The 24,061-nt window shown below is 39.2% G+C and overlaps 1 protein-coding gene across 1 annotated transcript in view; it reads left to right on the top strand.

The window, feature by feature from the left end:
* MSH4 (mutS homolog 4) overlaps positions 1–24,061 on the top strand; it is an 88,651-nt gene that overhangs the window by 12,578 nt on the left and 52,012 nt on the right. The window contains exons 4-8 of the mRNA XM_036348457.1: positions 2,866–2,976; positions 15,427–15,542; positions 16,976–17,149; positions 20,009–20,181; positions 23,190–23,257. Coding sequence (XP_036204350.1) covers positions 2,866–2,976; positions 15,427–15,542; positions 16,976–17,149; positions 20,009–20,181; positions 23,190–23,257 — 642 coding nt within the window. The remainder of the gene's footprint in view (positions 1–2,865; positions 2,977–15,426; positions 15,543–16,975; positions 17,150–20,008; positions 20,182–23,189; positions 23,258–24,061) is intronic.

Here is a 24,061-nt window from a genome sequence, read left to right on the forward strand (position 1 = left end):
CGGGAGTTTGGCCAGCCGGGGAGGGACCACAGGAGGGCTCCAGGGCATGTCCGACCTGTCTCGCTCAGTCCCGATTGGCCGAAGCCCAGAAGCAAGCTAACCTACTGGTTGGAGCATCTGCCCCCTGGTGGTCAGTGCATGTCATAGCATGTTATAGTGAGCGGTTAAGCGACCTTGGCATATCATTACATATTACGCTTTGATTGGTTGCATGGATGACTGGACACTTAGCATATTCGGCTTTTATTATATAGTATAGTTCTAAAAAATAATGTTTTGCTATTACTTAAACATTTCAAATTATTAATACTAGTTTCTAAAATTATACCTTTAATAATTCCTGGATTTGTTCCAAAGGTAATTTATTTCTTCCTTCCTTTCTCTCTTTTTCTCTTTCTTTCTTTCTTTCTTTCTTTCTTTCTTTCTTTCTTTCTTTCTTTCTTTCATCTATGTATCTATCTATCTATCTATCTATCTATCATCTATCTATCTATATCCTATATAATAAAAGGGTAATATGCAAATTGACCCTAACAGCAGAAAGACTGGGAATGACTGGTCACTATGACACACACTGACCACCAGGGGGCAGACGCTCAATGCAGGAGCTGCCCCTTTGTGGTCAGTGCGTTCCCACAGGGGGAGCTCTGCTCAACCACAAGCCAGGCTGCCAGCTGCCAGCACAGCGGTGGTGGCAGGAGCCTCTTCCACCTCTTCAGCAGCGCTAAGGATGTCCGACTGCAGCTTAGGCCTACTCCCTGCTGGCAAGTGGACATCCCCCGAGGGATCCCGGGCTGCCAGAGGGATGTCTGACTGCCAGCTTAGGCCCCTTCCCCTGGGGAGCGGGCCTAAGACAGCAGGTGTACATCCCCTGAGGGGTCCCAGACTGCGAGAGGGCACAGGCCGGGCTGAGGGACCCCCCTGAGTGCACAAATTTTTGTGCACTGGACCTCTAGTACATATATATAAAAGCCTAAGCAACCATTACAACCGGTTGACCAGTTGCTATGATACATACTGACCACCAGGGGGCAGATGCTCAATGCAGGAGCTGCCTCCTGGTGGTCAGTGCACTCCCACAGCCAACCTCCTGCTGTTGGCCAACCTCCTGTGGTCCCTACCCCCGGTTGGCCAGCCCTGATCAGCCCCAATCGGGACTGGGTGAGATGGCCCTGATGGGCCCTGATCGCTGGCCAGGCCAAGGGACCCCACTTGTGCACAAATTTGTGCACCTGACCTCTAGTCCTATATCATAAAAGGATAATATGCAAATTGTCCTTTCTGGAATTCGACCGACCAGGAGTTCGGCGACTCGCTCTGATGTGCACTGACCACCAGGGAGTGGCATGGAACGAAGGAAGGCCCCGGCCGGCAGCTGGGGAAGGAAGGCCCCAGCCAGCAGCTGGAAGGCCCTGATCGGCCCTGATCACCAGCCAGACCTAGGGACTCTACCCATGCACGAATTTCGTGCACTAGGCCTCTAGTCTATAATAATGCTATCTCCAAAGTATTATTTCCACTGAACTGTATTTGAATTTTATTTTTGAGTGTTAAGGGAATTGGTCTTTTTGATCAATCATAATTTAGTATGTCTTCTTGCCTTTACTTCCTATAACTCATTAATTTGGGCCAGTGGCCTATTATGGGAATTTGTGTGACTTAACAGGTAGATGCAGTCTATTCCTACTCTAAGTCCATAATGATGCCCCAGGATATAGGCTTTCTTTTTTTACCTAATAATAAATTTTTAAATATATCTAACAACTTAACTGATATTAGTACTGTCTACTACCTTCATCTCTGGGTATTTCACTTTTTTTTTTAATATATTTTATTGATTTTTTACAGAGAGGGAGGGAGAGAGATAGAGAGTTAGAAACATCGATGAGAGAGAAACATCGATCAGCTGCCTCCTGCACATCTCCTACTGGGGATATGCCCGCAACCCAGGTACATGCCCTTGACCGGAATCGAACCTGGGACCTTTCAGTCCGCAGGCCGACGCTCTATCCACTGAGCCAAACTGGTTTTGGCACTTTTTTTTTTTTAATCCTCACCCTAGGATATTTTTCCATTGATTTTTAGGGAGAGTGGAAGAGAGAGGCAGAGACAGAGAGAAATACTGATGTGTGAGAAATACATTGATTGGTTGCCTCCTGAGCTGGGGAGGAATTTGCAGTCGAGGTACATACCCTTGACTGGAATTGAACCTGGGACCCTTCAGTCCATAGGCTGATGCTCTATCACAGAGCCAAACCGGCTAAGGTGGTATTTCACATTTTTATGCAATTTAAAAAGAATAGGAAATAAGTTTTTATAAAATAGGAATGTTAAACTGACAAAAGACTTGGTATGTCTAAAGTAGTTCTAAAAAATGCCCTTTACTAGTATATTGGGAAAAGTGTAAGTCATGAAGCAGATGTTGTCATCTTCGATTTTTTTACTTTTCAATTTCTAAGATGTACTGGTGAGGTCATATTGATTGTATCACCATCGTTACACTATTGAATGTTTTACATTGAGATGGATAAAATGCTGATTGGAAGAATTTATTTTAAAAAACCTTATTTTAAGAATATGTATTGGATAAATTCAAGTTAATTTTTGGGCTTTGAATTGTTACAAACTGTTATGAATAAATACCCTATGTTTATGTAAATATTTTATATTTGTAATTATATAGGATATATGATTAATACATAATCATTAGAAATACATTTTAATTGAATATATAATTTGGAAAGTTGTAATTTTATATCTCTATGAAATGATTTTAAGTACTTCTCTCTAAAACAATATGACAAATTTTTGTTGAAGAGAATTCTAAGCTTACATTTAAGAAACTGATTTTTCAAATGATTTTAGGTGATCACTAAACTCAAAATTTTATCACCTTTGGAAATAATAATGTCAAATACTGCTTGTGTTGTGGGGAATTCAACTAAGTTGTTTACTCTGATCACAGAAAATTTCAAGGTATGTGATTTTATTCTCAATGGTAACATTGGAGATCTTACTTTATTTAAAATCCATTTTGTAGTATTATTCTAAAGAACAATACTTTGAGTGACTTTATAGGCTGGACCAAAAGTAGGTTTAACAGAGTTTATTCTTGTATTCTTGTATTATTTTCCATATCAACTACTGTAAACCAATTTTTGTCCCACCCTGTATTTAGTTCCCTGAAGAATGTACTAAATACAAGTTCTAATCTAATGAACTGTTAATGCATATAATAAAAATGAGCCTTGATCTATTTTAAATAAAAGGGAAAATATTTTAGGTAATAAGGAGGTTTCTGCCGAGTATACAAGAGGCAAACCCATAGAGAAAGCATGGATTTCCTTAGGTCTAGCTTCCTGGAAACTAGTTATTATGCTTGCAGATTAGTTGAAATTAAAGTTCTTGTTCTTTAGGGAGTAGCAGCTATCAACAAGTACTTTCCTTTAGAGAATTTGATCTATATTACAGAATTGTTTCAGCTTGCTTTGGTAGTATGTATTGCCTTACAATTAGCCTCCTACTTTAACCTCCATCTGTGGGACTATGACAGGTAAGTGCTCTGGAACCTTATCCAACCAGTGCACTTCCCCTCAGTAAGGCTCTTTCCACCATGTAATTTATCTTATCCCCCTGGAAAATTTTCCTTTTTTTGTGGAAGGAGGGCTGTTGCTCTGAACCAAGTAGGCAGCATTGCAGTCAGAATAATTACTGATGAGTGCAAATTATTTTCACAATACTCTGTATTCTGTTATGTTTGTAGACTTATTTTTGACACTTTGGGAACCAAAGCTGAGATTTAGGGTCCAATGAGTTCTTTATTGTTCTTAATATACAGAATCTGTTTTCTTCTTCTTTTTAAAAAAAATTTTTTTTTTTTTTACATTTCTTTATTGATTTCAGAGAGGAAGGGAGAAGGAGAGAGAGATAGAAACATCAATGATGAGAGAGAATCACCGAACGGCTGCCTCCTGCACACCCCCTACTGGGGATTGAGCCCGCAACCCAGGCATGTGCCCTTGGCCGGAATTGAACCTGGGACCCTTCAGTCCGCAGGCTGATGCTCCATCCACTGAGCCAAGCTGGCTAGGGCTGTATTCTTCCTAATATACAGAATCTGTAGTCATAAAAGATTTTTCTAGATCCTCTGTAGCTCAGCTGTCTTTGATTCTCTGCCAGAAATGCTCCCTCTTGTAAATCTATTGTCTCTATTAGACAAGTCTCTTTATCTGTTGCTTCTTTCATTCATTCACTACTTCTTTCCATCACTCTTATTAAAGTAAACCTCTCCAACTTCCGTTACTTTGTTTTGATTAAGCATTCTGTTTTTGGTTATAAATAACAAATTCAACTTAAACTAGCTTGAGTGAAAAAGAAATTTATTGACTTATGTAAATGGGAAGCCGACTAGTTGGATAGATGCTATCTCACCACGCTTTTTTTTAAAAACTGCTGATAGATAACCCTCTATGAGGTTTAAGAGGAAGATTGCTGATGGCTAATTCATCTCAATTAACCCAACTCTGATAAAAAAAAAAAAAAGAACTTCTTTCTTCTAGTGTCCATATAGGAATTCCAGAAAGGACCCTGACTGGTTCTGCTTTGTTTACATTCCCACACAATAGGCTAATCACTATTTCTGGGGATGGAGACACTATTAATTGATTAACTTCTGGTCATGTGCTTTATTTATGCTGTGGGGAACTGAGTACTATAATTGCTGTGAGGCAGAGTACTATAATTGACAGTCAGACCACAAAGGGCAAAAACAACATATATTCACTACACTTGAGGTGTAAGGCAGTATAACATAGTGCTTAAGCATAGAGGAGTTGGACTATTTTGGCTGTCGATGCTGATTTTAAGTGACTATGCAAGTTAACTTACTTAAACTCTTTGATTTTTTTTAGTCAGTGAAATAGGGACAATAACAATTTCTATCTCCTTAGAGAACTGATTTTTATGTAGGGAAATCATAAATGACTTTATGAAGATGGTTACATTTGGTCCTGAATGGAGTGAGGTAGCAAGCCATGGAAGTATTTGGGCTAAAAGTATTACAAGTAGAGGGAAAAATCAGTATTATTATTATTACCACACTTAACTATAAATAGACCTTCATTAAATCAGGAGCAATATGAAGTGGAAGGAACATAGACTTTGTAAGTTAAAGATTCTAAATTCAAGTTTTAGCTCTGACACATATCAACTGTATGATACGTGAAAAGTGACTTGACTTTTCAGAATTTTACTTACATGGAAATTGTAGTTAATAAGACTTATGTCGAAAACTAAGATGGCGGTATGGATAAACACTGGGAAATTGCTGCCTCCCACAACAACTTCCAAAAAAACAACATAAAGACAAAACGGACATCATCCAGAACTACAGGAAAGCTGGCTGAGTGGAAATTCTACAACTAGAAGGAAAAAAAAGCACACTGAGAGCCAGAGGAGCTGCGGAAGTAAAGTGCAGAGGTACGGAGGCTTACGCGCACGCGCGGAAAGGGGATGGCACCTGAGGACGCGGCTGTCTTTTTGAATCGGGAGGGAGTCACAAGCTCCCGACTGCTCTGAACTCCGGTTCCGGGAAGTCTCTGGGGACCCAGGACTCATACGGGGAGAAACTGGACTGTCTAGCAGCGGGCAGAACTCGGAACTTGAGGTCGGCTTTCCCTCAGAGGTGCTTGCAGCAATTACCGGGACACTGAGATGCGGGGCCCCTTAGGGCAGGGCTGAGAATCTGCCATAGCTGCTTGCTCCACCTTTTGATTCCCTGAGACCCCGCCCCACCCAGGCTGCAGCAGAGGCTTTTGCATATGAATGCCCCGGCCCTTTGCAACCTGAAAATTACCTAACAAATTGCTGCTGGGCCAGACAGACCCAGAACTTCCAAGAGAAGGCCCAAGGCCCCACAGCGGCTTGCATTGCTTCACAGCTGGGCCTCATCAGGGTACCTCCAAACTCCAAAAAAGGAAGGGGAATCTGCAGTTCTCTTTGTAGCTCCTGCTGTGTAACCTCAGGCAGAGGCTAAATTAGCACCTCCTTAGATCCAAGAGCCAGTGTACCCAGTGGTCAGAGGGGGACCATCCAGATTACAACTCCTCAGATCCATAAGGGACACACTCAGGGGGCAGACTCAGTGAGCACCAAAACCCCACTGAAGCAAGTCTTGCCCCAGAAGGGTGTCTTCAGCACAGAAGTTCTCCCACTGCAGACACAGCTGATTCTCACTGCCAATGGCCTGGAGGTCAGTTCCTCCCAGTGATCCTACAACAATCAAGGCATAACTACAACAAGACTGTGCACAAAGCCCACAAGGAGGTACACCAAGAGTGTCCACCTCAGGTAACTGGGGAGGCTGAGCCACTGGGCCCTACAGGACACCTAGCACACAAAACCACTCTACCAACACAGGGAAGCATAAAAAATGCGGAGACAAAGAAACAGGTCACAAATGACAGAAATGGAGGAAAGCAAATGACTGGATATAGAGTTCAAGGCCATGTTTATAAGGTTTTTCAAGAATTTTATGGAAACCGCCGATAAATTTAGTGAGATCCTCGATAAATCTAGTGAGACTCTCGAGCATATGAAAAAGGAACAACTAGAAATTAAGCATACCCTGACTGAAATAAAGAATAATATACAGAGATCCAACAGCAGACAAGAGGATCCCAAGAATCAAGTCAAAGATTTGAAATATGAAGAAACAAAAAAGACCCAACCGAAAAAGAAAAATGAAAAAAGATTCCAAAAATATGAAGATAGTGTAAGGAGCCTCTGGGACAACTTCAAGCGTACCAACATCAGAATTATAGGGGTACCAGAAGAAGAGAGAGGGCAAGATATTGAAAACCTATTTGAAGAAATAATGACCGAAAACTTCCCCTACCTGGTCAAAGAAATAGACTTACAAGTCCAGGAAGCGCAGAGAAACCCAAACAAAAGGAACCCAAAGAGGACCACACCAAGACACATCATAATTAAAATGCCAAGAGCAAAAGACAAAGAGAGAATCTTAAAAGCAGCAAGAGAAAGAAACTCAGTTACCTACAAGGGAGTACCCATACGACTGTCAGCTGATTTCTCAACAGAAACCATGCAGGCCAGAAGAGAGTGGCAAGAAATATTCAAAGTGATGAATGGCAAGAACCTACAACCAAGATTACTTTATCCAGCAAAGCTATCATTCAGAATAGAAGGTCACATAAAGAGCTTCACAGATAAGAAAACGCTAAAGGAGTTCATCACCACCAAACCAGCATTATATGAAATGCTGAAAGGTATTCTTTAAGAAGAGGAAGAAGAAAAAGGAACTCTTACCATTTGTCACAGCATTGATGGAACTGGAGAGCGGATAAATACCACATGATCTCACTCATTTGTGGAATATAATGAACAACATAAACTGATGAACAAGGGAACGGGTAAAGATGGCGGCGGTATAAACGGACGTGTCCTGTGCCTTGTCCTGGAGCAGATAAGGGTGAGCAGCTGAAACGGGTAACATGCAGCCCGAATAGGCAGAGGATTTTCAGCTGAGAGACTGTCTGCAGCTAGGAAAGACCGAGAACCCCCAGGAAAAAAAAAGGACGGTTGGAGACTGCAGCTGAAGCTTCTCGTGGTGCGCCAGCTAAGCAGCGGAGACTGCGCCATCTTGGGTGGTTGTTGCCGGCATCCAGAGACCAGCTACTAACCTGGGAACAAGGGATCTCAAGCAGCGTCACTGCCTGAACTCGGACGAGCACTGCTTCTTCTCACGGAAAGGTTGGACATCCCCTAAAGGTGCGGTTTGAAGTTCGGGTTGGAGGGAGGACCAAGCTCGCGTGCGCGCGGGGAGGAATCTGCGCCCCACAGAGTCTGCAGCCATTGGGACCAGCGTGACCCACGAGTGGGGAAGGGGCCCCACAGGGCTGCTGGCAGAAGGGAACGCGAAAAATGAGCACATAGCTGGACTGGATGTAAGGGAGCAGCCTTGGACTTTGCCAATCTGCTGGCTGCTTGGTGCCAGGGGTGAGTGAGCGCGCGGAGACTGCGCGCGGAGACTGTGCGCAGACCTGGAAGGTGGAGGCTTGCAAATTCGCACAACTATCAGGCTCTTGTTACAGTTCCCCTTAGATCCGTGCATTTGATTATTAAACCCAGTGCATGGGATTCCCCAGTTGGGGTCATTCACAGAGCCTGTAGGGGAAAGTTCTTTTTGGGGAGCCTGGGAAACAGCGGGCAGTGGCAAGGAACCAGCTCTGGGCAGTGGTCTTTCCTGAATCAGTTCCCAATACCATAGAGGAAAAAAAAAAAAAAAAAAAAACCCTACTGATAGAGAGGACTTATAGCCTCGGAGGTCAATCCAGACACACTGCCACCCAGAGGCAGAGCCACGAACTGTCTCTTCTGCGATCACAAATAAAGGCAGTCTGGTAAACAAATACAAGCTGCCTTGAAATCAGGTCTGTGGTTTACTGCACGGAGGGACAGTGTATCGCAGGGAAGTTCAACACTCCCCTGAATGCCTGGCAGGACTGAGGCGTGCCAAAAAGAAGAGTGGAAGATCTGAAGCACCTTCACTTCCGAATATTTTTATATATATATATATATATATATTTTTTTAAATTCTTTTTTCACCATTTCATTAAGAACCTATTTTATTTTTTTTTTATTTTTTATTTTTTTCATCACTTGATTTTACCTTTTTAATTACTACATTTTTTAAACCAGTATTATTGCTATCCTTTTACCATTTTTTCAAGTGTCATTTTATTTTTTATTATTTTTTTAATTTTTCTTTATTTTATTTTGGGATTAGTGTTATACACACTATTTTCATCATTCCTTTAGCATCATTTCTCTCTAGCTCACATTTACCCTTAAGCCAAAACTCTCTTCCTTACTTTTCCCCTTTTGTTGTCCTGTTTCTCTTACCCTATTCCTGCTTTGGATTTTACCTATTCCTTCTTTCTAACCACTGTCTAAATTTCACCCTACTTATATATCTAATTTCCAATCCCTCGCTCTCCCCATACAAATAGCCTCTTCCCCACCTCTATTTCATTCTCTTTTTTTTTTTTTTTTTTTTGTATTTTTGTTTTTTTTCTTCTCTCCCTTTTCCCAATCTCATTTCGGCACTCCTTTTTGTTTTTTATTTTTCTCTTTAATCTTTTTCTCTTTTTTCTTCTATATCCCCTAATTCTCTTCGCTCGGGGGGTCACCTTTATTTGGGGTTATTAATATCGTGAATGCATTTAGTTTGTTGCCTTGTACGTTGTGCCTTGTTGTGTTGTATTTTGTGCCTTTGAATCAGCGCAGCAGAGAGAGAACTACATAACCAAACACCTTGAGAAGAGAAATCATGGTGAAACAAAGAACCAACCCAAATATGAGAGAAAAACAGGCATCATCAGAAAAGGAAGTAAATGAAATGGAGGCAATGGAGGCAAGCAACCTGTCAGAGAAAGAATTCAGAGTAATGGTCATAAGGTGGATGAAAAAAATGGAAGACCAATTCAACAATATGTGTAGGAACCAAGAGGAAATGAAGAAGAACCAAGAGGAAATGAAGAGAAACCAAGAAGAAATGAAAAACGACATCACTGCCATAAAGAACTCAATAGAAAGCATCAACAGTAGACTAGAAGAAGCAGAGGACCGCATCAGCGAGCTAGAAGACAAGGTAGAAAAAAATACCCAAACAGAACAGCTTCTAGAAAAAAAAATTAAAAAGCAGGAGGAGAGCCTAAGAGAACTCTGGGACAATGCTAAACGAAACAACATCCGAATAATAGGGGTGCCAGAAGGAGAGGAAACTGAGCAAGGAATAGAAAACCTGTTTGAAAAAATAGTAACAGAAAATTTCCCTGATATAGGGAGGAAAAAACTCACACAAATCCAAGAAGCTCACAGAGTCCCAAACAAAATGAACCCGAAAAGACCGACACCAAGGCACATAATAATTAAATTGGCAAACACCAACGACAAAGCCAGAATCTTAAAAGCAGCCAGAGAGAGACAGAAAGTTACCTACAAAGGATCCCCCATCAGACTAGCGACCGATTTCTCAACAGAAACACATCAGGCAAGAAGGGAATGGAATGAAATATACAAAGTCATGCAAAGGAAGGGTCTGAATCCAAGAATACTATACCCAGCGAGGCTATCAATCAAAATTGAGGGTCAAATCAGGAGCTTCACAGACAAAAACGGTCTACGGGAGTTTATTACAACCAAACCAGCAATGCAAGAAATGCTACAGGGTCTGCTGTAAATAGAAAAAACAGGAAACAAAGAAGGAACGCAGCGGTAAAGAACAAAAATGGCGACTAACAAGTTTCTATCAATAATAACTTTAAATGTAAATGGATTAAATTCCCCAGTCAAAAGGCATAGGGTAAAAGAGTGGATAAGAAAACATGACCCATATATCTGCTGTCTACAGGAAACCCACCTCACAAAAAAAGACGCACACAGACTGATGGTGAAGGGATGGAAAAAGGTTTTTCAGGCCAATGGAAGTGAAAAAAAAGCCGGGGTAGCAATACTTATATCTGACAAATTAGATCTCAAAGTGAAGGACATAAAAAGAGATCAAGAAGGCCACTTCATAATACTAAAGGGAGCAGTCCAACAAGAAGAAATAACTCTGGTAAATATATATGCACCCAATATAGGAGCACCCAAATACGTAAGAAATCTTCTGGAGAAGATCAAGGGAGAGATTGACAGCAATACAATTATAGTAGGGGATCTTAACACCCCATTATCTCCACTGGACAAATCCTCTAAACAGAAACTCAGCAAAGAAACATCAATCCTAAATGACTCACTAGATCAGATGGAATTAATTGACATCTTCAGAACATTTCACCCCAAAGTCACAGAATATACATTCTCCTCGGGTGCACATTTGTCATCTTCAAAGATAGACCATATATTGGGTCACAGACAAAGTCTCTTCAAATTCAAGAAAATTGAAATCATATCAAGTATCTTCTCAGATCACAAAGGCATAAAACTGGAAATCAACTACAACAAAAACAATCCAAAAAAATCAAACACATGGAGACTAAATAGCATGCTATTAAACAACGACTGGGTCACCAGTGAGATCAAAGAAGAAATAAAAAACATCATGGCAACAAATGACAATGAAAACACAACAATCCAAAACCTATGGGACACAGCAAAAGCAGTCTTGAGAGGGAAGTTCATAGCTCTACAAGCCTACTGCAAGAAACAAGAAACAATGAGAATAAATGACCTAACTCTACAACTCGAAGAATTAGAAAGAGAGCAACAAAAAAAGCCCACTGTAAGCAGAAGGAAGGAAATAACAAAGATCAGAGTGGAGATAAACGACATAGAGACCAAAAAAACAATACAAAAGATCAACAAAACCAAGAGCTGGTTCTTTGAAAGGATAAACAAGATTGATACACCTCTAGCCAGGCTCACCAAGAAACAAAGAGAGAGGACCCAAATAAACAAAATCAGAAATGAAAGAGGAGAAATAACAACAGACCCCATAGAAATACAAAGGATTGTTAGAAAATACTATGAACAACTCTACTCCAACACACTAGACAACCTGGAGGAAATGGACATATTCCTAGATAAATACAACCTTCCAAAACTTAACCAGGAAGAATCTAAAAATCTCAATAGGCCAATAACTATGGAGGAAATCGAAGCAGTAATCAAAAAGCTTCCAGCAAACAAAAGCCCGGGGCCAGATGGCTTCACAGGGGAGTTTTACCAAACATTCAAGGAAGACCTAAAACCTATCCTCCTCAGACTATGTCAAAAGATCCAAGAGGAAGGAGCACTTCCCAGCTCATTCTATGAAGCCAACATCACCCTAATCCCAAAACCAGATAAAGACAATACAATGAAAGAGAATTACAGGCCAATATCCCTCATGAACATAGATGCCAAAATCCTCAACAAAATCCTAGCAAATCGGATCCACGAGTACATCAAAAAGATCATACACCATGACCAAGTAGGATTTATCCCAGGGATGCAAGGATGGTACAATATCCGCAAATCAATAAATGTGATACATCACATAAACAAATTGAGAGAGAAAAACCACATAGTCATATCAATTGATGCGGAAAAAGCATTTGACAAAATCCAACACCCTTTCTTGATAAAAACTCTCAGCAAGATAGGAATTGAGGGATCATACCTCAACACAATAAAAGCCATATATGACAAACCCACAGCCAACATCATAATCAATGGGCAAAAACTAAAACCATTCCCCCTAAAAACAGGAACAAGACAGGGATGCCCCCTCTCACCACTCCTGTTCAACATAGTACTGGAAGTACTAGCCATTGCGATCAGACACGAAGAAGAAATAAAAGGCATCCAGATTGGAAAAGAAGAAGTAAAACTGTCCTTATTTGCAGATGACATGATACTGTACATACAGAACCCTAAAGACTCCATCAAAAAATTATTAGACTTAATAAATGAATTTGGCAATGTAGCAGGATACAAAATTAATGCTAAGAAATCCATGGCATTTCTTTACACCAATAGTGAACTTACAGAAAGTGAAACTACAGAAGCAATCCCATTTACCATTGCACCAAAAAAATTAAAATACCTAGGAATAAACTTAACTAAGGAGGTAAAAGACTTATATGCTGAAAACTACAGGACACTGAAAAAAGAGATAGAGGAAGACATAAACAGATGGAAGAATATACCGTGTTCATGGATTGGTAGAATCAACATCATCAAAATGTCCATACTACCCAAAGCAATTTATAGATTCAATGCAATCCCCATTAAATTACCAACAGCATATTTCACAGATCTAGAACGAACGTTCCAAAAATTCATCTGGAATAAAAAAAGACCCCGAATAGCTGCAACAATCCTCAGAAAGAACAAAGTAGGTGGGATCTCAATACCAGATATCAAACTGTATTACAAAGCCACTGTTCTTAAAACAGCTTGGTACTGGCACAAGAACAGACATATAGATCAATGGAATAGAATAGAGACCCCAGAAATCAACCCAAACCACTATGCCCAATTAATATTCGACAAAGGAGGCAAGAACATACAATGGAGTCAAGACAGTCTTTTCAATAAATGGTGTTGGGAAAATTGGACAGATACATGCAAAAGGATGAAACTAGATCACCAACTCACACCATACACAAAAATAAACTCAAAATGGATAAAAGACTTAAACGTAAGACGGGAAACCATAAAAATACTAGAGGAATCCACAGGCAGCGAAATCGCAAACATATGCCGAAGAAATTTCTTCTCTGATAATGCTCCTAGGGCAATGGAAACTAAAGAGAAAATAAACAAATGGGACTACATCAAAATAAAAAGCTTTTGCACAGCAAAGGAAACCATCAACAAAACAACAAGAAGACCCACTACATGGGAGAACATATTTGCCAATGATACCACCGATAAGGGTTTAATTTCCAACATTTACAGGGATCTCATGAAACTTAACAAAAGGAAGATAAACAATCCAATAAAAAAATGGGCAACGGACCTAGATAGACACTTTTCGAAAGAGGACATACAGAAGGCCGAAAGACATATGAAAACCTGCTCAAAGTCACTAATTATACGAGAGATGCAAATCAAAACGACAATGCGTTATCATCTCACACCTGTCAGAATGGCTGTCATCAACAAATCAACAAACAACAAGTGTTGGAGAGGATGTGGAGAAAAAGGAACCCTTCTGCACTGCTGGTGGGAATGCAGACTGGTGCAGCCACTGTGGAGAACAGTATGGAGCTACCTCAGAAGACTAAAAATGGAACTCCCATTTGACCCAGTGATCCCACTACTAGGAATATATCCCAAGAAACCAGAAACGCCAATCAGAGAGGATATATGCACCCCTATGTTCATAGCAGCACAATTCACCATAGCTAAGATTTGGAAACAGCCTAAGTGCCCATCAGCAGATGAGTGGATTAGAAAACTGTGGTACATATACACAATGGAATACTATGCTGCGGTAAAAAAAAAGGAACTCTTGCCTTTTGCAACAGCATGGATGGAACTGGAGAGCATTATGCTAAGTGAAATAAGCCAGTCAGAGAAAGATAAATACCACATGATCTCACTCATTTGTGGATTATAGAGAACAACATAGACTGATGAAAAGGGACAGACTCAAAGACTGAGAAACAGCAATCAGGCTACCAATCCCCAGAAGGAAAGTAGGGGAGGGCGGGGGTAAGGGGAAGAGATCAACCGAAGGACTTGTATACATGTATATAAGCCATACCAATGGACATGGACAACAGGGGGATGGGAGCATGAGTGTGTGTGTGGGGGGGAGGTTGGGGGTTAATGGGGGGATGAGGACACATTTGTAATACCTTAACTAATAATAATAATAAAAAAAAATAATTTGGTCAAGAAAAAAAAAAAAAAAAACAAAAACAAAAAAAACAAAAAACAAAACAAAAAAAAAAACTGATGAACAAGGACTGATCCAGAGACGGAGAGGCATTGATTGGACTGTCGGGCCTTGGGGGGAAGGTAGGGGAGGGTTGGGGGTAAGGGGGAAAGATCAACCAAAGGACTTATATGCAAGCATATAGGCCTAACCAATGGACACGGACAACGGGGGGGTGAGGGCATGAGCGGGGGTGGGGGGTGGGGGGGGGAGGGGAGGCGGGTAGAGGGTAACGTGGGGATAAGGACACATATGTAATATCTTAATCAATAAAAAATATATTTAAAAAAAAGACTTATGTCATAGGGTTATTCTGCAGTTTAAATGACAACTGTTGCAACACTTTTGGCACATAACAAATTATTTGTTTATGACTTTTTTCAATTTTACAGCTTTTAAAAAATCCAGTGTTAAATTACCTTTCTTACCTATTTTTATTCAAAGTAGTATATACCTTTTGCTCCATAACTTCATGCTGTTTTCCTCTTTTTTAAAATTCCATTATTAACTTTTCTTTATTTTAAATAAATTAAATTCACCTCATAAGGATATCACTTCATAGATTTGGTAGATGCAATAGATGTTTTCATTTTTCCTCAACTAGCACATTATAAAGACCTTCTCTTAATTATGATGGAGTATGCCAGGCTGGTTGTAAGCCTGTGTGATGATGTTGCTGTAGAATAAAATTACTAGAAGGAGGATACTCTTTATGTTTATTTTTTATTATGTTTCCTAACATATTCAGTTAAATTTCACGTGAGGATGCTCTAATAAGAACTACAGGCTATGTTATAATTCACTTAAGACAAATAATCATTCTTTTTTTATAAATAAGAAAACTTTAATTCTAGAAAACATAAAAATAAACTTTATATAATATTTAAGCTATATACACACATGTGTTTAAGAAACCAGTTTTGGGTAAGTGCATGAAACTTAAACTTTATTTTGAAATTAAAATTTATTTTTAGAATGTAAATTTCACTACAGTCCAAAGGAAATACTTCAATGAAACAAAAGGATTAGAGTACATTGAACAGTTATGCATCGCAGAATTCAGCACTGTCCTGATGGAGGTTCAGTCCAAGTAAGTTATGACTTAAGGACAGTCATAAATGTTTAGCGTAAGTTCCACAAGGACAAGGTCTTTTGTCTGTTTTGTTTTCTGCTATATTCCTATTACCTGGAAAAGTGCCTGGCTTATTTTTAAAAATATTTTAAAAATTATTTATTGATTGATTGATTTTTAGAGAGAGAGGAAGGGAGAGGGGGAGAGAGAAAAACACATCAATATGGGAGTGCAACACCTATTGGTTGCCTCCTGCATGCCCCCTACCAGCGATTGAGCCTGTAACCTAGGCATGTGCCCTGACCAGGAATTAAACTGGCAACTTTTTGGTGCATGGGACAGTGCATGCACCAACTTAACCACACTGGCCAGGGCAAAAAGTGCCTGGCTTATAATACAATTGAGCAGTTATTAAAATAGTAAAATAGTTAACTAAAATTTATACACAAGGCATATCTTGCTAACTTAATTTATATATAATTTCTCCAAATTAGTCATAACCTATTGCCCTAATGGTTGCTGCTTACTTTATTTTGGAGTGAAAAGCTCAATAGCTATTTAGTAAACTAGAAATGTGATTAAAGCTGTGTTCCTGTTAATTCATAACTTTACTCCTAAAAGATTCAGCATGAGACAGGGAATGATATTTTTGCAAAGGATATTTCTTAGAGCATGCTAAATAGATACTGTGACCACTTGTTTACTCAGTTAATCATAATGACTACTCGCACTGAGATCATAATGTACTTTCCTATATGTTGGGACCTCCTGACTTTACCTTCGAAGCTCAGACTCTTTCAATATTATTTGAATACTTATAATGGCACATAAAAATTGACACAAATTATCATTGAATGTTGACTTCTAATGTGATTTATTGGCATTTAATATCCCTTGAGTGTCAGACTTCAGAAAATTGTTCATTTTTATCATGGTTTATGATTTAGAGGTAATTTACATTGTTTTAAAAAAAATCAAGAACACTTAGTGTACTTTTTTTTACTTTAAATTTGAGCAGTGCTATGCAAGTATTTATAATTTTTCTAGTATTAAGTTGCAATACATGTTTCACTTAGAGCAATTTTTTTAAATTCTAAAGCAGTGGTTCTCAACCTTCCTAATGCCGAGACCCTTTAATACAGTTCCTCATGTTGTGGTGACCCCCAACCATAAAATTATTTTCGTTGCTACTTCATAACTGTAATTTTGCTACTGTTATGAATCATAATGTAAATATCTGATATGCAGGATGTATTTTCATTGTTACAAATTGAACATAATTAAAGCATAGTGATTAATCACAAAAACAATATGTAATTATATATGTGTTTTCCGATGGTCTTAGGCAACCCCTATGAAAGGGTCGTTTGACCCCCAAAGGGGTTGCGACCCACAGGTTGAGAACCGCTGTTCTACAGATTTATAATTATGTATCATGGGTCACCTTACAGGTATTACTGCCTTGCAGCTGTGGCAGCTTTATTAAAATATGTTGAATTTATTCAAAATTCAGTTTATGCACCAAAATCGCTGAAGATTTGTTTCCAAGGTAGTGAACAGACAGCCATGATAGATTCATCATCAGCCCAAAATCTTGAATTACTAGTTAATATTCAAGACTCTAGGTAAGATCACCCATTTTTTTTATATAAAATGTATCAGCATATTTTACTATGTCATATTTTTTATGTATAGTTTATATTTTAAAAAATTGGTTAGTGGAGAATAATTGCATTGTTGCTCAACTGTTCAGATGTTTCACCAAAATCAGATTTTTAAAAGATACTTGCGGAAATGGCATAAGCCACTGCCTGTGTGCTGCCCAGGGCTCCTGGGGCCATCTGACATAAGCTACAAAGTGATCTGCAGATGCCTGTTACTTGTGCTGGGCTTGGAGCTGCCCAGGAGAGGCCAAGCTACAAACCAAGGCTGGCTGGCTACTGCTAGTGCCAGGCCTGGGGCGACTTAACGAGAGGTATGGGGCACACTGAGGCCAAATGCTGCTATTTTAAGAGGTTTAAGGAAAGTCTGAAGCATGAGACTTCATTCGTATGGAACAAGTCATTCGTATGGAAAAGTCACTGGAAACAGCCTGGGTGGGCCCCCACGTTGGGTGGGGCAAGATCTCAGGGAATCCCAGTGTAGGGAGAATAGTGGCAAGCCAGGTTGATGGAAACTCAGATACGGTGCTTGCCTGCCGACTTTGTGGAGGGGTCATTGTATCTCAGAAAAGGAACAGTGGTCTCTGCCAGAACTTCTCTGCCCTTTGAGCTCTTGATCTGATGCCAGACAGTTCCTTTTCTGTCCGCATGTCCCTGGTGCCTTTTCAGCTGATGCTCCGGCACTGGAGCCCAGAGGGAGCGAGTCTGAGTAAGTCCATGCATGGGCCATTTAGGAGGAACTGCCTCCTGGAACTCCAGCATCTTTTCATCTCACTCAGCTACAATCCCCTCTAGTTTTTGCTTTTTTAAAAAATATATATATATATATATATATATATATATATGTATATATATATATATATTTTTTTTTTAATTGATTTTAGAGAGGAAGGAAAAGAGAGAGAGAGATAGAAACATCAATGGATGAGAGAGAATCATTGATTAGCTGCCTCCTGCATGTCCCACACTGTGGATCTCGCCTCCTGTTTCATAGGATGATGCTCAGCCACTGAGCCACGCAGGTCCGGGCCCTGCTAGTTTTTACAGTAATGGAAACTTCTCTTCCTGGCACTGGAATCCTGGTCTCTGGGGCCTGGTGTGGGGCTGGGACCCCTCGCTCCTCAGGGGGGATCTCTGCAGCTGAGATCCCTTCCATTATCCACCAAACATGGGTTTGGGACTAGCCTGGTCTGCGTCTCCACCCCTCTTACTAGTCTCAAGTGGCTTCTTCTTTATATCCTTAGTTGTAGGACTTCCATTCTGCTCGATTTCAGGATGTTCTGAATTATGGTTAGTTGTAATTTTGATGTGGTGGTGGGAGGATGTAAATACCATATTTACCTATGCCTGCCATCTTGATCTGGAAGTCTGTGTTTTTTTGTTTGTTTGTTTTTAACAGTTTCTGTACCTGAATTTTTTTTCTCTCTTTTATTTGTATTTCTCTAACTTCTTAAGTTAGAATGAAGTGATTATATTAAATACTCATTTTATTAATGTAAAATATTTTCCCCACCTAAGGATGAATTAATATTATTTGTTTTTCATCACAGAAAAAAAATATCCTTATTATATCAACTAGAGAAGCCTGGTGCATAGATTCACACGTGGGTGGGGTCCAGCCTGCCTGCCCCAATTGGGGCCGATCAAGCGGGGCCAGCCAGAGGGGAGGGTACGTGGGTGGTTGGCGGGCTGGCCCCACCCCCTGGTTGGACTCCGGGTGGAACTCCTGGTGGAGGAGACAATTTGCATATTAGCCTTTTATTAGATAGGGTTATTATTGATATCTTGCTATTACTAATGGAATGTCATGGATTAGAACAGTGGTTCTCAACCTTCTGGCCCTTTAAATACAGTTCCTCATGTTGTGACCCAACCATAAAATTATTTTCGTTGGTACTTCATAACTGTACTATTGCTATTGTTATGAATACTAATGTAAATATCTGATATGCAGGATGGTCTTAGGCGACTCCTGTGAAAGGGTCGTTTGACCGCCAAAGGGGTCGCGACCCACAGGTTGAGAACCGCCAGATTAGACCATTTTATTTTATTTTTTAACGTATTTTTTTATTGATTTCAGAGAGGAAGGGAGAAGGAGAAAGAGATAGAAACATCAGTGATGAGAGAGAATCATTGATCAGCTGATTCCTGCACACCCCCTATTGTAGATTGAGCAACCCAGGCAACCTGGGCATGTGCCCTTGATTGGAATAGAACCTGGGACCCTTCAGTCTGCAGGCTGATGCTCTATCCACTGAGCCAAACTGGCTAGGGCTGGATTAGAACATTTTATATTAGTCTGAATATGGTAAATGATCTATGAAAAAATTGTTAAATGTAAGAAGATACTGTAGATTCTTTTTTTAAAAAAATATATTTTATTGATTTTTACAGAGAGGAAGGGAGAGAGAGAGTTAGAAACATCGATGGGAGAGAAACATCGATCAGTTGCCTCCTGCACATCTCCCACTGGGGACGTGCCCGCAACCCAGGTACATGCCCTTGACCGGAATCGAACCTGGGACCCCTCAGTCCGCAGGCCGACACTCTATCCACTGAGCCAAACCGGTTTCGGCTGTAGATTCTTATTAATCAACATATGGTTCATTGACTGACAGCATACTTGGGAGCGTATTCAAAATGTAGATTCTTAGGTTTCATGCCTGTCCTGAATCAGAATACACATGTGATTTGTATGCATGTTAACATTTGAGATTCACTACTATAGATTATAGGATTATTTAGTTACAAATTAAAATTGCAATTTTCTTATAGTTGTCTTTTGTATACTTAATGAAAATTTTCCAACTTGTGTTTTCAAAGGAATAATCACACTCTCTTTGGTGTTCTAAATTACACTAAGACTCCTGGAGGGAGTAGAAGACTTCGATCTAATATCTTAGAACCTCTAGTTGATATTGAAACCATTAACATGAGGTTAGATTGTGTTCAAGAACTACTTCAAGATGAGGAACTCTTCTTCGGACTTCAGTCAGGTAAATGAATATCCTCTAAGTTTATAAATAGAAATTATTAGAAAGATACATTATCTTCTTATAAGGACACCAGTCAGTTTAAGGCCCACACTAACGACTTTATCTTAACTTAATTACATCTGCAAAGATTTAATTTCTAAATAAGGTCACATTCACAGATATGGGGATTTAGGACTTTAAAATATCTTATTGAAGGGACACAATCTAACCCATAACATGAGGTAAGAGAATTGCCCATGGCACCTGGCTGTTTGTTCACCGGCAGGCAGTGCAATGTTCTTAAAAAATTGGTGGAAGGACATTTTATATACTTTGTTCCTAGTTCAGTTCCTGGTTTCTAGGAACTTGGTCTGTCTTTCATACCCCATTTTCCAGCCACCCTCCTGGTGTACTGGTAGTGTAAACAATTGGCACATGAAAATCTGGAAGGCATTTACAGCCTGAACAATTTTTCCTCATTCCAATTCCAAATACATTTTAATTTTACAGTTCCTTAAAAATTCTGGCATTATATTGTCTGTGACTGTGCACTTCCAATGTTGTTGAATATATTCACTTTTTCTATATATTCCAGTGTATTTAGTAAAACTTTGGGAAAGGTACAAAGAAGCCGTTTTTAACTGATAACCCTTTTCTTGTTCACAGCAACATCTTGTTGGCCTATCTATACCTGGCATTCCGTGTAATACATAAGTGCCAGGAATATTCAAGTCATTTAATCATGTAATGTTAGTCAATCTCCAATCATTTCTATGTTTCCTGTATTGTGACAGTTTATAATTTATTGTAACATGTAAAAAGTAGGGGAATATGAACATAGAGTAGGGTGGGAAAGTAATTTTTATAGTTTATTAAAATATGAGAATCTGAAACTTACTTTAAAAGCCCCAGTATTACTTTATTGTAGGTATTTTATAGGTATTAGGGATAAAAAGATAAGGAAGAGTAAGTTATAAGTTTCTGTTCACAAGGATTTAAGATGTTAGGGAAGCAGACCTCCAAATATGTGATACAGTGTGGTAAATGCAACCATAATTGAGTATTTTATGGGAACAGAGGAAGAAACTGGGATAATGACAGAATCCATATGGGATTCACAAAGACAATATTTCAGCTTGTCTTGAGGAAATGAGTAAGACTGACAACAGGAGGATCCTAGAAATGATATTCAAGACAAAGGGAGCATGCCTATGCAAGGTTTGTTAATGCACATGGGGTAACAGAAAATATGTTTAGATGTGGTAGCAGGGGTAAAGATCTGGTATGAGTCCTATTGGCTGTGATCTTAAATACTCATTACTTTTTAAGGTACACTTGTTTTTTGGGGAAGTTGGGTAAGGTAGAGTTATACTTACATTGATATAAAAGAGCTTGCTGTATTTAAGATATGGCCAGTACTTATTTATGACTTGAAGCATTGGGGAATAGCAGGAAATGAGTGCTGGAGCTAGCTTATGAAGGACCTTTATGTAATACTAAGACATTGGGATTTTATCATGCAGGACATAGGGAGCTGACAGTTCTAAACTGAGAGAGTAATACAAGCAAACTTTTATTTTAGAAACATTATTCTGGTTGTTGTGATAGATTTGGGGAAAGGAAGAAGGAAGAGACTGAAAAAGAGAAACGCCAATCTAAGGACTTTAAGAGTCTAGTGGAATCACATGTAAAATGTCATAATTGAACAGTATAAGAGTATTATAAGTAGTATACTGAGCCTATTTACTCTAATTTTTAAAAACAGTTCAAACATAATTAATTTACAGTAGAAGTGGTAAATTAGAAAAGGGCACAGTGCTAGAAATAGGCACACTGAAAATTATCAGAAGACTTAGTGATTTGAACAGGAAGCGAGTGGCATACAAAGGTGTTTTTTTTTTAGATATGTTTTTATTGATTTTTTTTTTTTTTTAGAGAAAGAGGAAGGGAGAGTGATAGAGAGATAGAAACTACAAACAACAACCTGGGGATATTAAAAAGAGATAGATTATAATTACCTATACATTTATTTTTATAGAATACAGTGGGGCCTTGACTTACGAGTGTCCCGACTAATGAGTTTTTCGAGATACGAGCAGTCTCTTGGCTGATTTTTTGCTTTGAATTGCGAGCTAAAATTCGGGTTATGAGCCAGCTTCAGATACCCCACCGCTAGTTGGCTCAGTGAACGTCACAGTGATTTGACATACGAGTAATTTGAATTACGAGCTCCGTCACTGAACGAATTAAACTCGTAAGTCAAGGCCCCACTGTACTTTAAACTGGAAAATGAGTTGGAAGAATAAAAACAGTTTTGAGCTGTGATATGTTCAGGATACTTTATACACATTATCTCACTTAATCCTCACAGCAACCCTAAGGAGGTAGATGTCATTATCCACATTTAAAAGATGGAAGTTAGGCCCTAACTGGTTTCGCCCAGTGGATAGAGTGTCAGCCTGCAGACTCAAGGGTCTCAAGTTAGATTCCAGTCAAGGGCATGTACCTTGGTTGCGGGCACATCCCCAGTAGGGGGTGTACAGGAGGCAGCTGATGGATGTTTCTCTCTCATCGATGTTTCTAACTCTCTATCCCTCTCCCTTCCTGTCTGTAAAAAATCAGTAAAATATATTTTTTTTTAAAAAAAAGATGGAAGTTAGGTAACTTCTGGAAGATTACATGATTAGTGTTCTAACTATGCTTTTAAACTAATCTTTTTAAGTATCAGAAAGAAAAGTTAGAGATCAGAAAGGTGGGAAGAAAATTATGAGAAGCAACATCTAAAAGTTAGAGAAGTAGAGTTTCAAGAATGAGGGGTGATTAACAGTGTCAAATTTGGAAGACAGATTGTGAATAATCAAAATTAAGAATTGACTATTATTTTATTCCTGGCACATGTAAGATAGATAAAGACGCCTAAAACAAGTAATATTTGTAGGTAGAATGGTTCTAGTTTATTATTTGAGGATACATAGTCTATATTTAAAAAGTTCAAATGCTCATTATTTTTTTGTTTCTGTTTGTTTTAGTTATAGCAAGATTTCTTGATACAGAGCAGCTTCTTTCTGTTTTAGTCCAAATTCCAAAGCAAGACACGGTATGTTTATATATACATTATAGGTTATATTATTATTATACATTGTGATAAAACTTGTCTTAATGTAATGTAACAATTGGACATTATTAAAATATTTTGGAAAAGTGCTTCATTATTAATATCAAAGTTTTTTAAGGCCTTTAAAAGCAAAAACTTCTGACTAAACTAAATGTCCTCTGAAAATCTCCAGTGTGGAATTGGCTTAAGATGAGTTATTGTATTTCCCCTTAAGGATATTGATTTTAGAAAATGCCGTTTTTTGATCATAAGTATTTAGTGAGAAGAATAATGCTTAAAATTTGTTATTTGAATTAACCCAAATGTTTTTTCTCCCTCCCTCCCTCCCTCCCTCCCTCCCTCCCTTCCTTCCTTTCTTTCTATATATTTTTATTGATTTCAGAGAGGAAGGAAGAGGGAGAGAGAAAAAGCATCAAAAATGAGAAAGAATCATTGATTGGCTGCCTCCTGCACGCCCCCCACTGGGATTGAGCCCACAACTCCCGCCATGTGCCCTTGACTGGAATAGAACCTGGGACCCTTCAGTCTGCAGGCTGACACTCTATCCCCTGAGCCAAACCGGCTAGGGCCCAAATGTCTTTTCTTCTATAAAATGTTTCTGACCATACTATTTTATTCTATTTATTTATTTTTTTCTTTTTTAAAAAATTTATTTTTATTGATTTCAGAGAAGAAGGAAGAGGGAGAGAGATAGCAACATCAGTGATGAGAGAGAATCACTGATCGCCTGCCTCCTGGGGACCGAGCCCTCAACCTGGGCATGTGCCCTTGACCGGAATCGAACCT

This window comes from Myotis myotis, unplaced genomic scaffold (assembly GCF_014108235.1).
Source record: "Myotis myotis isolate mMyoMyo1 unplaced genomic scaffold, mMyoMyo1.p scaffold_m19_p_2, whole genome shotgun sequence".
NCBI classification, from domain to species: Eukaryota; Metazoa; Chordata; class Mammalia; order Chiroptera; family Vespertilionidae; genus Myotis; species Myotis myotis.